The sequence below is a fragment of the Microtus pennsylvanicus genome, chromosome 2 (genome assembly GCF_037038515.1).
Source record: "Microtus pennsylvanicus isolate mMicPen1 chromosome 2, mMicPen1.hap1, whole genome shotgun sequence".
NCBI classification, from domain to species: domain Eukaryota; kingdom Metazoa; phylum Chordata; class Mammalia; order Rodentia; family Cricetidae; genus Microtus; species Microtus pennsylvanicus.
In genome coordinates, this window is record NC_134580.1 from 99,538,085 (window position 1) to 99,554,092 (window position 16,008).

The 16,008-nt window shown below is 42.4% G+C and overlaps 1 protein-coding gene across 2 annotated transcripts in view; it reads left to right on the forward strand.

The window, feature by feature from the left end:
- Positions 1–16,008, forward strand: part of Tubgcp4 (tubulin gamma complex component 4) — a 37,121-nt gene that overhangs the window by 18,039 nt on the left and 3,074 nt on the right. The window contains exons 7-15 of one of the 2 annotated variants that reach the window (XM_075961954.1): positions 76–277; positions 3,194–3,359; positions 3,687–3,811; positions 9,235–9,285; positions 9,598–9,703; positions 11,129–11,236; positions 12,409–12,550; positions 13,806–13,983; positions 15,425–15,559. In XM_075961954.1, coding sequence (XP_075818069.1) covers positions 76–277; positions 3,194–3,359; positions 3,687–3,811; positions 9,235–9,285; positions 9,598–9,703; positions 11,129–11,236; positions 12,409–12,550; positions 13,806–13,983; positions 15,425–15,559 — 1,213 coding nt within the window. The remainder of the gene's footprint in view (positions 1–75; positions 278–3,193; positions 3,360–3,686; positions 3,812–9,234; positions 9,286–9,597; positions 9,704–11,128; positions 11,237–12,408; positions 12,551–13,805; positions 13,984–15,424; positions 15,560–16,008) is intronic. The other variant, XM_075961955.1, reaches the window with a different exon arrangement.

Below are 16,008 nucleotides of genomic sequence, written 5' to 3' on the forward strand. Positions count from 1 at the left end.
CTCTGGCAGTGGTGAGTCTTGGTATTCTCTTAAGTGGACTGGTAACAGTAAGCTCTTGCTTCCTTCTCTCCTCAGAATCCTGGCTGTCTGCCATGGAGTCATGTATAAACAGCTCTCAGCCTGGATGCTACATGGACTTCTTTTGGACCAGCATGAAGAGTTCTTTATAAAACAGGGTCCGTCTTCTGGTAATATCAGTGCCCAGGCGGAAGAGGATGAAGAGGATCTGGGTATTGGAGGACTGACGGGAAAACAGTTGCGAGAACTGCAGGACCTGGTGAGGGCAGAGCAGGAAGCCCAGGGCAGGCCCTGGTTAGAGACACTTGCTGACTGCCTTCCATGAATGGATCACTTAGAATCACTGGGTTTTCTCTTAGAGACTACAAAATAGAAAGTGATTTTGAAATCCTTTTTTTTTTCTTTTCTACATTACGTGCATTTGCAAGTATAGTGATAAGTTTATCTCTGCAAACATGAACCACCCTGTAGCTTTTCGTGTGGTGTGGAGTTACAGACTCCTCAGAGTCTTGTATGTCCATATTCATTTGTTCATCTGTTGGCTCATTTCCCTTGTTAGATTCACTGAATGTCTGTTATGTGCCCAACTACAGAGACAAATGTAGTTCTTATCCTTAAGAAGTGTATAATTGATGGGAAATAGAGAAAAGTGAGCAGTTACATTACAGTTACCACAAGCTCTGCCAAAGAGTGTAGCTATTCTTCCAAGATCTTGAAGTAAGGTTTTAAAACTAGAGAGAACTTTTCAGTATTTCTAAATTGCAGTTTGGTAAAACAGGTCACAACATGTCCAGGGATTGTGTATAATGGTAAAGGCTATTAAGAACAAGGCTCATTGGAAGAACCATGTGAATCGCAGGTAAAGCTCACATATTTGGTGTGTATGGTAGAGGATTAAGGGAGATGGCAGTAGATGAAGGTGCTGAGTGAATCAGTAACAAAATCCCGAGAGTCCTTGTGCACAGAGAGTTCAGACTGAATGTGAAGAGTGCTAAGTATGAGCAGTTGGATAACTTCAGGAAAAGAGTGACAGACTGATGTGTCATTTTAGGTGCGATGTGGGAACCGGTTCTTAAAGACTAAGATCAGAAGCTGAGCATGGAGGTGCATATCAGTTCCTTATAGGACAGGCTAGAGCAGAGGGAGCACCATTAGTTTAAGGCCAGCCTGGCTGACAGAGTGAGTGAGACCCTCTCTCTCCCTGCTCCAAATAACAACAAAAAGATGGATGTGGTATTGCATAGCAGTAATCTCAGCATCCAAGATCGGAGGCAGAAGAATTACCCCAGTCTACATAGGGATTTCTAAATCAGTCTGAGTTACAGAGTGAGACCCTGTCTCCAAAACAAAAACAAAAACCAAGAGCAGAGGCAAATAGACTAGTTAATAGAGGCTTGGGATTCTTAGGTAAAAAAACAATCATTCCAAGCATGGACACAGTGAATGTGGAGGCAGACAGAAGCCTGAGAGGTGATTAGAAAATGGAATCCATAGCCCTTTAGAGACTGGCCGTGAGTCAAGAGAGAAGTTTAGCCTTTAGCAGTTAGGCGCTAAGTGAATAGTGATGACAGGCAGTGCGTATTGCTGGTGTTTGTTTTTGTGTGGCTCAAACCTGAGGCCAGGCAAGTACTCTGCCTTCGAGCTATATTCCCAGCTCAAGGACTAATATGAGATGTATTGAGTTTAGGAAGCCTGTGGGAAATGTCCAGTGGGCTTAGCCTGGAAGAGTAGTATAGCTTGCTCTGAAGCTAAGCACGGAGTGATCAGCAGCAGCCCACTGGAAGCTGCAAGAGGTTCTCTGTACAATGTCTAGTAGAAGGTCCACAGCATTGATAGTTTCAGGCCTATTAAAACAACCTGCTAAGATGCCCAGTGAAGCCACATAAGATGCTTCTCTGAAAAATGTAGATCAAGAGAGAAGAGTCTGAGATAGGTCTTGACAGCGAACACACACACATGAGGCCTGGAGAATTACAACCAATTCATGGAATTGTGCAAATGAGGAAACTAAGCATCTGCCCACCTGACACAGTAGTAAAGCCTTATATTTAAAAACAGTGCTAAGCTGAGGATTTACTCCATAGGTCAGAGTGCTTCTGCAAGTGTGAGGACCTGGGTTCAACCCATGTTAAAGCCAGATGCTATAGTGTGAACACCTGTAATCTCAGTGCTCCTGCAGTGAGATGGAAGGCAGAAACAGAAGTCTGGAAGTCTGAAGGCTAGCTAGTTTGGCATCACAGCAGAACAAGGAGATCTTGGTCTCAAGAAAGGAGGTGTCCTCTGACCTCCACACATACGCTCTGGCCCATGTGTGCCCACACTGACACGCATTGTGTATACAAAAGTAAATTAAAAACAAAATAAAAAGAACCAAAACTCTGTTGAAATAAGAGCAGCTGGGCTGCGTTCCTGGCACCCGGCTGCCCACATGGCTAGCTCTAGTTTATGCCCCGAAATAATTACACAGAAACTGTATTCATTTAAACACCGCTTGGCCCATTATATCTAGCCTTTTCTCGGCTAACTCTTGCACTCGGACTAGCCCATTTCTTATAATCTGTGTAGCCCATGAGCTGGCCTACAAGAGCTAGTTCCAGGACACAGGCTCCAAAAAACCACAGAGAAACCCTGTCTCGAAAAACCAAAAAAAAAAACAGGAATGATCTTAACCTGCGTCTGCCTGGAGCGGGAGAATCATGGCGACTCCTGACTCAGCTTCTTTCTCCCAGCATTCTGTTCTCTTTACTCCTCCCACCTATGTTTTAACCTATGAGGGCCAAGCAGTTTCTTTACTGCTTAACCAATGAAATGAACAGGTTGATATATGACACTCCCACATCAAAACTCAGTGCTTTCCATCATGCCACTGTTCTCCATGAAAACGGAGTACGTTTCCAGCGCTGTGATTTAAGAATTGTACAACTGCTGGTTTGTTTATTTATTTATTTATTTTTTTGGTTTTTCGAGACAGGGTTTCTCTGTGGTTTTGGAGCCTGTCCTGGAACTAGCTCTTGTAGACCAGGCTGGTCTCGAACTCACAGAGATCCACCTGCCTCTGCCTCACAAGTGCTGACAACTTCTGATTTAAACCCTGCTTGCCAGTAACATAGATCATGGGTTAGAGGAGCTAAGACCTATCGTCATACTTCATGTGACAGGTTATTTCCTTGACTAGCGCCTAATTGAGGAAGAGAACATGCTGGCCCCGTCCCTGAAGCAGTTTTCCCTGCGGATGGAGATTTTACCGTCCTACATTCCAGTGAGGGTTGCTGAAAAAATCCTCTTTGTTGGAGAATCTGTTCAGATGTTTGAGAATCAAAATGTGAACCTGACGAGGAAAGGTAAGAATCCCCTGTGGGGCTGGAGAGATAGCTCAGTGGTTCAGAGCACTGGTTGGTCTTTCAGGGGACCCAGGTTCAATTCCCAGCACCCACATGGTAGCTCACAACTGTCTGTAACTCTAGGATCCAACACCCTCACGCTTATGAGCTTATGATGTATGTATACATGCATACAAGCAAAACACTAATAAAAAAATGAAAGAACACCTTAAAAAAAGAATCCTCTTGTTCTGTTGGCACTGACCCAAAGCATGTTGGGTTAGAGTGACTGTCATGGCAGCCTGTCTAATGGCTCCTGTCTGACAGTAGCACCTTTGTACTCCACAGGCTCCATCTTGAAGAACCAGGAGGACACTTTTGCTGCAGAACTGCATCGGCTCAAGCAGCAGCCACTCTTCAGCCTTGTGGACTTTGAGCAGGTGGTGGATCGAATTCGCAGCACTGTGGCTGAGGTATGTCTTCTAATATTGTTCTAGAAGAAATGAGTTTAGAGAGAAGTAAAGGGCAAGAAGTAGAAAAAAGAGAAAGAGCTCTCTGTGGGGCTGCAGAAATGGCTCAGTGGTTAAGAGCACTGGATTCGACTCAGGTTTGATTCCCAGGACCCACATAGTATAGCTCACAACCATCTGTAATTCCAGTTCCAGGGGATCCAGTGCTCTCTTCTGACCCCCACAGGCACTAGGCAGACATATTGTATACAGATACACATGTAGGCAAACACCCTTACACAGAAAATAAATAAAAACTCCCTTTTTTTTAAAAAATAGAAGTAGAATTCAACCTTCTACAGATTTGTTTCAATTACTAATTTAATTGACTAACAGGGAAACTTTAGTTATAATTTCTAACATTCATGAGTTTGGGTGATGAAAAGTGTGTATGTGTTGTGTTTTAGTATCAACCACGTATTTCATTTGTATACAAGAATTTTAGAATAGCCAAGCAGACACAGTGATGGTCCAGCCCTTGAGACAAGTGGGAAGGGATGAATGAGTAGGGCTTCTAGGTGCTAGTACTTCCTGAACTGAGGGCACTTACATTGGTGTGTTGATTATGAACTTCAAGATGAAAACTTATGATGTATGTACTTAACTATATATGTTACTATTTTCACAATAAGGATTTTTAATTTGTGTGTATGTAAGAGTCTTAGTTATATCTTCAGATTGTTGTTTATTTAGAGAAATAGCAGTGCTGATTTATTGATGGTAATCTTACAGATTCTCAACTTGGCTGTAGTTGCCAATTAGCTTCCAGAAAAGACACAGAAACTTATTATTAATTATGAATGCTTGGTCTTAGCTTAGGCTTGTCCCATTCGCTCTTTTAACTTAATTTAACCTGTTTCTAGTCAACTGTGTTTTGCCTCAGGGCTTTTTTTACTTTTCTTTCATTCTGTATGTCTTACTTTCCTGCTTCCTCCATGTCTGGGTGACTGGCCCCTGGGGTCTCCCTGGTATCTCTTTTTTTCTTGCCTCATCCTACATTCCTCTTCCTTACTCTCCCTGCACGGAAGTTCTGCCTGTACCTCTTCCCTCATTATTCGCTATTCAGCTTTTTATTATACTAGTCAGGTGCCTCAGACAGGCAAGGTAAAATAGCAACACATATGTAACTGAACAAATGCAAGCATCTTTACATAGTTAAACAAATATTCCGCAACATGAAGGGTGTTAATAGTTTGGTTTTTGTTTTGGTTTTTGTTTTGTTTTTTTGTTTGTTTGGTTGGTTGGTTTTTTGAGACAGGGTTTCTCTCTGTAGCCCTGGCTATACTTGAATTCACTCTGTAGACCAAGCTGGCTTCAAACTCACAGCAAGCCACCTGTCTCTGCCTCCCAAGTGCTGGAATTAAAGGCATGTGCCAACACTGCCTGGCAGTCTATAACTTTTTAAAAAAAAAAAAAGATTTATTTATTTATTTATTTTGTATACAGAGTTCTGTCTGCGTGTATGCCTACATGCCAGAAGGCAGCACCAGATCTCATTATAGATGATTGTGAGACACCATGTGGTTGCTGGGAATTGAACTCATAACCTCTGGAAGAGTGGCCAGTACTCTTAACCTCTGAGCTATCTCTCCAGCCCAATATTTTTAAAATGTATTAAAGATGACATCATCTGAAAGTAATGTTTTATAATAATTCCTCCAGTGTTTAAACCTTTTCCCTCTACACTGTTGCTTCTTTTCATCTAGAATTTTTAATGATGCATTAGTCAGCTTGGCTTTGTTTGTATAAATCGTGTCAAACAATAGAGTGATAATGGATGTCTCTGATTACTTGACTTTAGAGATTATACAGCTAGTTACTGCATTGCTATGACATTTACTGTAGGCTTTTAGAACAGAAGTTTATTAAAGAATTCTCTTCCTACTTGACGGAGTTTTTATCTTAAGGGATGTTCAGTTTTATCAGCTGCAGACTATTATCTGTCTTGTTCCTTTGTTGTTGTTGTTAAAAAGTTAATATTAGGAATTGTTACTGAAAGTGTGAACCTCTCTAAAAAGTGATCTAAGCCAGGCTTTCTTCAGGAAGAAAAACTTTACCAGTTGAGTAGGTTTGAAACTAAATTTACCATAAAATTTCTTCTTTCAACTTTGGGAGCCCATATGAAGGGACCAACAGGCAGCACTGGGACTCTGAAACATGGCTGGGCTGGGTGGTTGGCAAAGCCATGTCTGAGTGAGCCTTGGAGACTCATGCTGCTGTTGAGCATAGCCTCTGCGGTCACCACATCCCTCAGCATCTATAGTTGTGTGAAGGCTCTCACTGGGAAGTGTTCTGGTACTTACAGTGACAGGATGGATTTTTCCAAGCACTGCTGCTGAAGCAGATTAATCATTTAAGCACCACCCTTAGAAAGAATTGAGACACAGAATTGTTAGTAAAGTTAGGTTAAAGTGTGTTCGTTAGTGGCTTTGTGATGGAAAAATCTTGGGGAACAACTTAAAATTTAGAAAGGCACATAGTTGAGCGAGGAACTCGTTGAGGTCAAGAAACAAGAACAATGACAGCCTGGCTATTTGCTGACAAACCTTTCCTGCTAGCATGGGTTGGTGATCAAAAGTGTTGATTAATTCCTTGTACCCATTTCTACCCAGAGCTGCTTGATACAAAAACTGTTGATGAGTGGGTCTGCACCCTGAAGATTTAAAGTAGAGATGACTGATTACTTTTCATATATTAAAGCTTAGATTTGTAGCCAGGCGGTGGAGGCGCACACCTTTAATCCCAGCACATGGGAGGCAGAGGCAGGCTGATCTCTGTGAGTTCAAGGCAAGCCTGGTCTACAACAGCTAGTTTAGTTCCAGGACAGACTTCCTGTCTCGAGAAACCAAAAAAAAAAAAAAAAAAAAAGTTTAGATTTGTAATTCTTTAAAGATTTCTTGGTTGATTCTTTTTTTAAAATGCAGCCTGCCAGTGAAAGAACTAGCTGAGAAAAATACTTTGCTTGCTTACATGTTAATCTATAATAAGTTGGTTCAGTATAAATGTATGTGGGTTCTTAAAACAACTTGTAAAGTGTAAAATGTTCACTCATGTAAGAGATATAGAAAACATTGTTTTTCACTTGTATTTATTGTAATCATTCACTTGAAAATAGAATGTAACCACATTGTAATTTTTATATTGCTTGAAAGATTTTGCTGGGGAAGAGAAGCTGAAGGGAGAAAATAAAGACATGAGAGAAGGAAAACACCAGGAAAGATGTAGAAGGAAGTAGCTAGGAGGAAGACATCTAGAGAGACAGAAGGGAAATACCAGGAAAGATGTAGAAGGAAGTAGCTAGGAGGAAGACATCTAGAGAGACGGAAGGAAACACCAGGGCAGAAGAACAGAACAGAAAGAGTAGAGTAGAACAAGCAACAAAAAAAATAATAAAATAAGAACTCATCCTTGGCCGTCAGAAAAGTCCTCGTGTGTCTGTCTGTCTGTCCAGTAGTTCTGCTCTGCATCCTTTCAGTTTCTCAGACGTGCTGAAGGCTTGCCATTCCTCAGCACCCTGGGTGAGATCCGGGTGTGTTTAGATTTTCCTCCCGCAGATAGAAAAGTCAGGTTGACTCCGTGGACTTCAGTCCCTGGGCCTCTGAAGGCTGGTGCTCACACAGCAGTGTGTAACAATGTTGATATTCTGCAGCACTTAACTATCTCAGGTAGATTTAATTTTAAAAATACTTACTTGTCTGAACTATGTTTTGTTTATTTAAATTTTGTCTTTTAAAAATTATTTTGTGTGTTTGTGGTATATGTATTTATGTTGCCTGTGTGTGCACACACACATGCACCCCAGAGGTCAGCCTCCAATGTCTTCTGTTTTCACTCTCCACCTTACTTTTTAGGACAGCGTCTCCCACAAAACCAAGGGTTCTTCTCCAGTGAGTCCCCAGGCCCTACTGTGAGCTGTTTCCCAGCATCTGCTGTAGGCATGAGCACTCTACCCAGCTTTTGCTTGCGGACCTGAGACCTGAACTCTGGTCCCTGTGCTTGCTTAGCTTGCTTTCTTCACTGAGCCATCTCACTAGCCCCCATTTTCCTCATTATTGTTTCATCTTTTTAGGCTTTTATTAAGATTAAGAAACTAAGCCGGGCGGTGGTGGCGCACACACCTTTAATCCCAGCACTTGGGAGGCAGAGGCAGGCGTATCTCTGTGAGTTCGAGCCCAGCCTGGTCTACAAAGGGAGTTCCAGGACAGGCTCCAAAGCTACAGAGAAACCCTGTCTCGAAAAAACCAAAAAAAAAAAAAAAAAAGATTAATAAACTAATTAGAGCTAGCTTTTGTTTCTTATTTTCCCTTAATTTATAAGTTCTTTAGGTCATTTTTACTTGTCTTTCTCTTTTTCTTCTTATTTAAATATTAAGATACTAACTTGAACACTAAACAAATTATGTATATGTGGAAAATTATGTAGTATTCAGGACTTTTGTTTATTTATTTTTATTTTATGTGCAATGGTGTTTTCTCACGGGTGCCAGAATTACAAACAGTTGTAAGCTGTCAGGTGGGTGCTGGGAATTAAACCTGGGTCAGTGTTTTTAACTACTGAGCCGCTCTCTCTCCAGCCTCTCATGTAGTATTTCAATGCATGTATGAGTTGTATGATTTTTTTTTCTTACATATTTGGGTGTTACGCCTGCATGTATATCTGCATCACATGCCCGCCCGCCTGGTGTCCTCGGAGGCCAGACAAGGGTACTAGAGTCCCTGGAACTGGGGTTGTGGATGGTTGTGAGCCACCTTGTGGTTGCTGGGAATCAAACCCATATCCACTGGAAGACCAGCAGTACTCTTAACTGCTAATCTATCTCTCCAGTCCTTTAAAAAAAAAAGGGGGGGGGGGGGAATTTTGCTCCATAAACAAGATTGGCCTGGAACTTGGTGAACATTTTCCTGCTACAGCCTCCCAGTTCTGGAATGACAAGCAGGTCTTTTTTTTTTTACTTTTTTACTTTTCATAAATCGTGATCAAGAAGGGCAGGTGGTGGTAATGCGCGCCTTTAAGCCTTTAATCCAAGCACCCTCGAGGCAGAGGCAGGTAGGTCTCTGAGTTCAAAGCCAGTCTGGTCTATAGAGCAAGTTCCAGGACAGCTAGGACTACACAGAGAAACCCTGTCTCAAAACAAAACAAAAAGTTGATACAAAATTCACACAAACAGCATTGTAGATATTTTTAAATGATATCCAATCCAGTGGTTTTTAATTTCACAGTTGTATATGCAGCTGTTACCATTAATTTCAGCACAGTTTTATCTTACATAGGTTTTTGTTTTGTTTCTCTCTGTTTAACTATCTGTTCATTCCTAGGGTTAACTGAACTCGGGTTCACTGTAATGAACTTAAGTGTTTTTGTTTGTTTTTGTTCTAATCTCATCACAGCACCTCTGGAAGCTAATGGTCGAGGAGTCAGACTTACTGGGTCAGCTGAAGGTAATAACTCTTGAGGTGATTGTGAAAAGCACTCTTGCCTAGACTTCTGTGGTAGGCTCACTTGTTTACGCAGGTGAGAAATCATATGTGATGCCACAGAGCTTCTGTACTCCATAAACATTCACGTTCACTTGCCTCTGTTGTGCTCTGAATGCCATCAAACACAGAGTCCTCCCGCAAGGCTGCCTGTATGCTTCTTTCTAAATACCAAGCCTGTGTCCTTCAGACTGATAGCGTCTGTCTGATTCTTTCGGGTAGTAAGGGCCTCTGGGCTCTGATTTACTCAGTTGTATATTGAAATTCTTTCCTCAGATCATTAAAGACTTTTACCTTCTGGGACGAGGAGAACTGTTCCAGGCCTTCATTGACACAGCTCAACACATGTTAAAAACACCACCCACTGCAGTGACAGAGCATGGTAATTGTCCCGTGGCCCTGAGAATAACAGCTTGCTCAAGTTACAGGGTGTTTCTTGGCTGATGTTGTGTGCTGTATGTTTGCCTGCACGGGCCAGAAGAGCAGGAACTTGAGTCACAAGCATTTGTGAGCTACATGTGGGCGTGTGGAAGAGAACCTGGGTCCTCTGCAGAAGCAGCCAGTGCTCTTAACTGCCAGTGCTCTAGCCACCTCAACCTAACCTGGGAAAGTCTAGTTAGAGCTAAAGCTCCCTTGTGCTTGTGTTGTACTGGGTCTCAGAACAACGGTCTTCAGTACTGTTAAGACTTTGCTCCTGGGGCTGGAGAAATGGCTCAGAGGTTAAGAGCATTGCCTGCTCTTCCAAAAGTCCTGAGTTCAATTCCCAGCAACCACATGGTGGCTCACTACCATCTGTAATGGGGTTTGTGCCCTCTTCTGGCCTACAGGCAGACACACAGACAGAATATTGTATACACAATAAATAAATATTTTTTTTTAAAAAAAGAAAAAAGACTTTGCTCCTTACCTTTGTTGAACACCCCCACCCCCATCTGTAACAGCCCAGCCTGGTCTGTAGCAGCAAATTAAAGAGGTCTAGTGAAGTGCTATATTTTAAGTGGCCCTCCCCGGGTCACATGGCGATCATTGTAACAATGAAGAAGTGAGGCCTTAGTTAATGGCTGCCTCCTTCCAGACACAAGAAGAGAATGTAGGAAGAATCCAAGCCAAGAAAAAGGAAATAGGAGGGAAAATGGAGACTGGTGTTTTATAGTTTAATGAGACAATAGATATCTACTGTACCTTTTGTTACAGATAGCAGAAAAGCCAGTTCAGACTCATTTAAGCAAATAAAAAGGATAGAAATTATTGATTCTCATACTATCTCAAAGATAATTAGGTAAAATTTTGTCTTCTTGGCCAGCAGAACAGGCTCCAGCCCATTGGTCCTCAACCTTCCTAACCCTGTGACTCGTTAATACAGTTGTTCATGTCGTGGTGACACCCAGCCATAAAATTATTTTTGTTGCTACTTCATAACTAATTTTGCTACTATTACGAATCATAATGTCAGTATTCGATATGCAGGAATCAGATTTGGAACCCCCGTGAAAGGGTCATTCAACCAACTGCTGCTCTTGCCATATTTAAATATTACTCAAACTGATCTGAAAAGAGCTGCATTCTTCTAGAGTCTGAAGAGAGCCTCTGGGTTGGCTTGGATCAGATCAAGTCTATAAAATGTTACCTGTCAAGATCCATTTGATCATGCTGCCTCCCCAAAAACTGGATGTTGCCAACCCCGCTGACACTACAGGAACTGTACTAAGCAGGAGTGATTCTCAGGATTGTTATAACAAGGACAAGGAGACATTAATGCTGGTCAGACAGAAACCACAGATGTTGCTTTCCTATGTCTTTGTTGCAGATGTAAACGTGGCCTTTCAACAGTCAGCACACAAGGTGCTGCTAGATGACGACAACCTTCTCCCTCTGTTACACTTGACAATCGAGTATCATGGGAAGGACCATAAAGGTTTGTTATTCTCCACTTGCCTCCTCTCTGCATCTTCTAGTTCTGGACCTTAGGATCACTTAGTCTAGTTATCTAATTTTGTATAAGAACAAACATAATTCCAGAAAGGTTCAGCTCCTCTGTCCATAGGTTGTAGCATGAATAATAAAAACCCAGAGACAGATACTGGGGTTCAACCTGAAGATCAGAAAAGCAGAGCAACCAGCCGCTGGCTCTTACTTCTACCTCAGACCGAAATGGTGATCCTACCTCCAGGAATCTCAGAATGAGAATGAGCTGAGACTTGTCTCCTCCAGTCTTATATTTGTCTCTAGTGCTGGGGTTAAAGGCGTGCACCACTACTACCAGGCTTCTGTGGCAAACTAGTGTGGCTACTGAGATTAAAGGTGTGTGCCACCACTGCCTGGTCTGTATGGCTGACCAGCATGGCTGTCTTACTCTCTGATCTTCAGGCAAGTTTTATTTATTAAATACAAATGAAATATCACTTACAATAGGTTTTTTTTAATTTTTTTTTATTGATAAAAGGAGAATAAAGAAAAGAAAGAAAAAAAAATTTCCACCTCCTCCCAGCCTCCCATTTCCCTCCCCCTCCTCCCATTCTTCTCCCCCTCCTCCCACCCCTCTCCCTTCCCCCCCACTTTTCTCCCCCTCCCTCTCCAGTCCAAAGAGCAGTCAGGGTTCCCTGCCCTGTGGTAAGTCCTAGGTCCTCCCCCCTCCGTCCATATCTAGGAAGGTGAACATCCAAACTGGCTAGGCTCCCACCAAGCCAGTACATTGCGTTGGATCAAAACCGCGTGCCATTGTCCTTGGCGTCTCATCAGCCCTCATTGTTCGTCATGTTCAGAGAGTCCAGTTTTATCCCAAGCTTTTTTTGGTAACAGTCCAGCTGGCCTTGGTGAGCTCCCAGTAGATCAGCTCCACTGTCTCAGTGAGTGGGTGCACCCCTCGTGGTCCCGACTTACAATAGGTTTTTGAGATTGCATCTATATTTTTGTCTAAAACACATCTCAGAAAAGCCCTCACAGAAGCTTCCTCCCCTCTACCTTTGTTGCCTCTATAAGTCCTGCTGCTATTTAACACCACTGAGGCCTCATTTTATGTGTGCAGTTCATCTTGGTCTCTCTGGTTTTAATTAACCAAGGTATTTTTCATTATCTTCTTAACTTTAGCAGATGCCACCCAGCCAAAAGAAGGGCATTCTCGGGAAACTTCCCCACGGGAAGCCCCTGCTTCCGGCTGGGCAGCTCTAGGTCTCTCCTACAAAGTACAGTGGCCACTACATATTCTCTTCACCCCAGCCGTCTTAGAAAAGTAAGTATTTCTGAGTTTTTCCCAAGTAAATATTTCCCACCTTATATCCAAGGGAAGAAGTAAGTGTGAACAGGAGTAAGAGGGGTAGAAGTGAGCCAGTCGTCCAGCTGGTTTCTACACTAGTGAGCCAGAGGTGCACACTTGCCTGTCTTCAGGAGCTAGACAGGTTCTAGTTTTTTGTTGTTATGAAAAAGACAAGATAAAAAACAACTTGGGAGGAAAGGACTTATTTGGTGTGTATGTCTAGATAACAGTTCTTCATTGAGGGATGTCACCCTAAGGAATTCATGGAGGAACAGAGGCAGAAACCACAGAGGGGTGCTTCTTATTAGCTTGCTCCTCAGTTTGCTCAATTTACTTTGTTATACATCCCAGACCCACCTGGTCAGGTGTGGTACCACAGTGCACTGGGCCCTTCCACATCAATCATGAACACAAGAACACACCCCACAGATTTGCCCACAGCCCAGTCTGATTAAAGCAGTCCTTAACTGAAGGTCCCTGTTCTAGGTAACTCCAGCTTCTGTCAAGTTGACTAAAACAACAAACAGCATCTCACATTAATAAGTGAGGTAACAGCCCTGAAACTATAGTTCTTGGGAGGAGCACTGCCCGTACACAGTGGGACCCAAGATCCCCAGGAAGGAGATGAGAAAAGCACACTGCACTCTGAGAAAGGATGAGGAGCCCCATGCTCTGTGGTTACAGGAATGAGGAAGACATCTCTCTTCAGTCTTCCCCCGTCTAGCTTGTTCTCCACAACATGCCTACTGTTTTACAATAATGAGAAATTGGGCAGACTGGGCATAAGTAGGAAATGGTGAGGCTGTTGGAGGATTCTGCAACAGGTTCAGAGCTCATCAGGTGTACAGGCCTTATCCAGAGACTCAAAGACTTAACAGCTCACAGATGCCCACAGTCCTGGTTTAAGACAGGGTGTGTGTGTGTGTGTGTGTTTATAAAATTTAATGTTTTTAATATAAAATAAAAGTATTTTAATATTTAAACTTTAAGGTATTTGGTTTTTAATATTTAATAAATATTTTAATGTCTTTTTAATAAGTATGTCTATGGGGTATGTGTGATGTGAATGACTGCAGGATCAAAAGAGGACACTGGCTCTCTTACTGAGGCTTAGTTATTGTGTTGTATAGCTGAAATTCATTTCACTTTCTCACCACTCTTCTAGCCTGCCTGTCTTTGTGTGAAGGGATGTTAGATTGAGGTTCATATCTCAGTGATGCTTCTGTCATAGGTACAATGTTGTTTTCAAGTACTTACTGAGTGTGCGCCGTGTCCAGGCTGAACTACAGCACTGCTGGGCTCTTCAGATGCAGCGCAAGCACCTCAAATCTAACCAGACAGATGCAGTCAAGTGGCGCCTAAGAAATCACATGGCCTTCTTAGTAGATAATCTTCAGTACTATCTCCAGGTATGTTCTGAGCGGTTTATGGAAGAGGTGGGAAAGGAGCCTAGAGAACACTGAGATGGAGCAGTTCTGTATCTGGTAAAATGCTGCAGTTGGAGAAAATTTAGGAGTTACATCACTAGGTATGTTTCTTGGCATTTTAAGGGGAAGTGGATATCCATAGATAAAGGGATTTAGGCTTCAAGATACTTGTTTGCCAGATATTTTGGAATTCTCACGCATGTCCAGTCTTTTGACATTGTAACATGACATCATTTACAGAGTTCACACCCAAAAACCATGCAACAGTTACCACGCCCCTTCCCTCCCAAAAGAATCTCATTTTAGAATTTTGTGCTGCCCCTTGACTGCATGTAGTCCATACCTGTCCTTGGCTACATGTTGGACAAGCTTCTTGTTGCTGACCATTTCAGTCAGTGGAAGAGATGAGGCATGAGTGGATTAGGCCGGGGTAGGGGAGAGTGGTCTGCAAAGACATTTGAAGCTATTAAAAATTACACACCATGGAGCTGGAAAGATGGCTTAGCAGTTAAGAATGCTAACCACATGTGCAGAGGACCCAGGTTGGGTTCTTAACACCCACATGGTAGCTGACAACATCAGTAGCTCTAATCCAATAACTGTAGTCCCAGAGGATCTGACACCCTCTTCTGACCTCCGTGGGCACCAGGTATACATGTGATATACATACACACATGCAAACAAAACGTGTAATTTATATATATATATATATATATATATATATATATATATATATATATATATTTGCACAACCATGACTGGGAATATAGCTCAATTGGTAGAATACTTACATAGCATACAGGAAGAGTATGATGGTACCAGTCTATAATCCCAACACTTGAGAGGTAGAAGCAAGAGGATCAGAAGTTCAAGGTCATCCTTAGCTATACAGTGAGTTTGAGGCTAGCCTGGCCTACATAAGACCCTGTCTCAAAAACAGAAATTATACAATCAATCAGACCTGTTGACATACAACTATAACATCCACACTGGGAAGTGTCAGGAAGGAGAATCATAAAGTCTGGGCTACAGCAAGACCCTATGTCAAAAGAAACAGATGACAGGGTATGAGGCTCAGTGCTACAGCTTCTTCTTGCATACACAAGGCCCCAGCAACACACACACTTTACAAGGCTCAGCAATTGAAGTATGTCTTTGGTCAGCCTAAAGTGGCTAGAAGGAAGATGAGGGCTGGTGAGATGATTGAGTGGTGAAGGCTAGAGCCACCAAGCCTGATGACTTGGGACCTACATGGTAGAAGGAGACTGAACAGACCCTGGAAAACTGTCCTTTGCCCTTCACATGTATCCTGCAGCATGAACAATTCACACACACACTCATACTCATACTAAAAGGTGAGAAGAACCATAAAATAGAGCACTCAGGATGTGCCAGGTGCTAAAACAAATTATCTGTCTGTCAGGTAGATGTGCTGGAGTCTCAGTTCTCACAGCTTCTTCATCAGATCAATTCTACGCGGGACTTTGAGAGCATCCGATTGGCACACGATCACTTCCTAAGCAATCTTTTGGCACAGTCCTTTATTTTGCTGAAACCTGTAAGTAAGAGCGGTGGGTTCCGGAGAGCACTTCTAGCATATTCCTTCAGGCTCTTGGAATTGACAAAATAGGAAACTATTAAGTCCTTGTTCAATTCCATTTTTACAAAATAAAGAGGCAGCAGTAAAAGGGAACTGAAATGTTGTTCCATAGGGTGTGGTGAGCAGGTGTAGATAAAGAACTGGGTATTTAATCCCCAGGAGAAATGAGTGTTACAGGAGTCTGCCTGACTCTACAGCACCAGGATCAACCAATAAATTGAAAGTTTTCTTCATAGGCACATAGTGTCTTATCATTCTGACTGTGTGTCCCATCTGCAAGTACACACATTTAGCACTTTTGTGGAAGCTCTCCTCGAGTCATCTGTGACCTTGTGACCACCTAAGGCCAAAGGACATCTAAGTCAAACATGTAGATTGGGGTCCAGGCATAAGTAATTTTTAAAGCA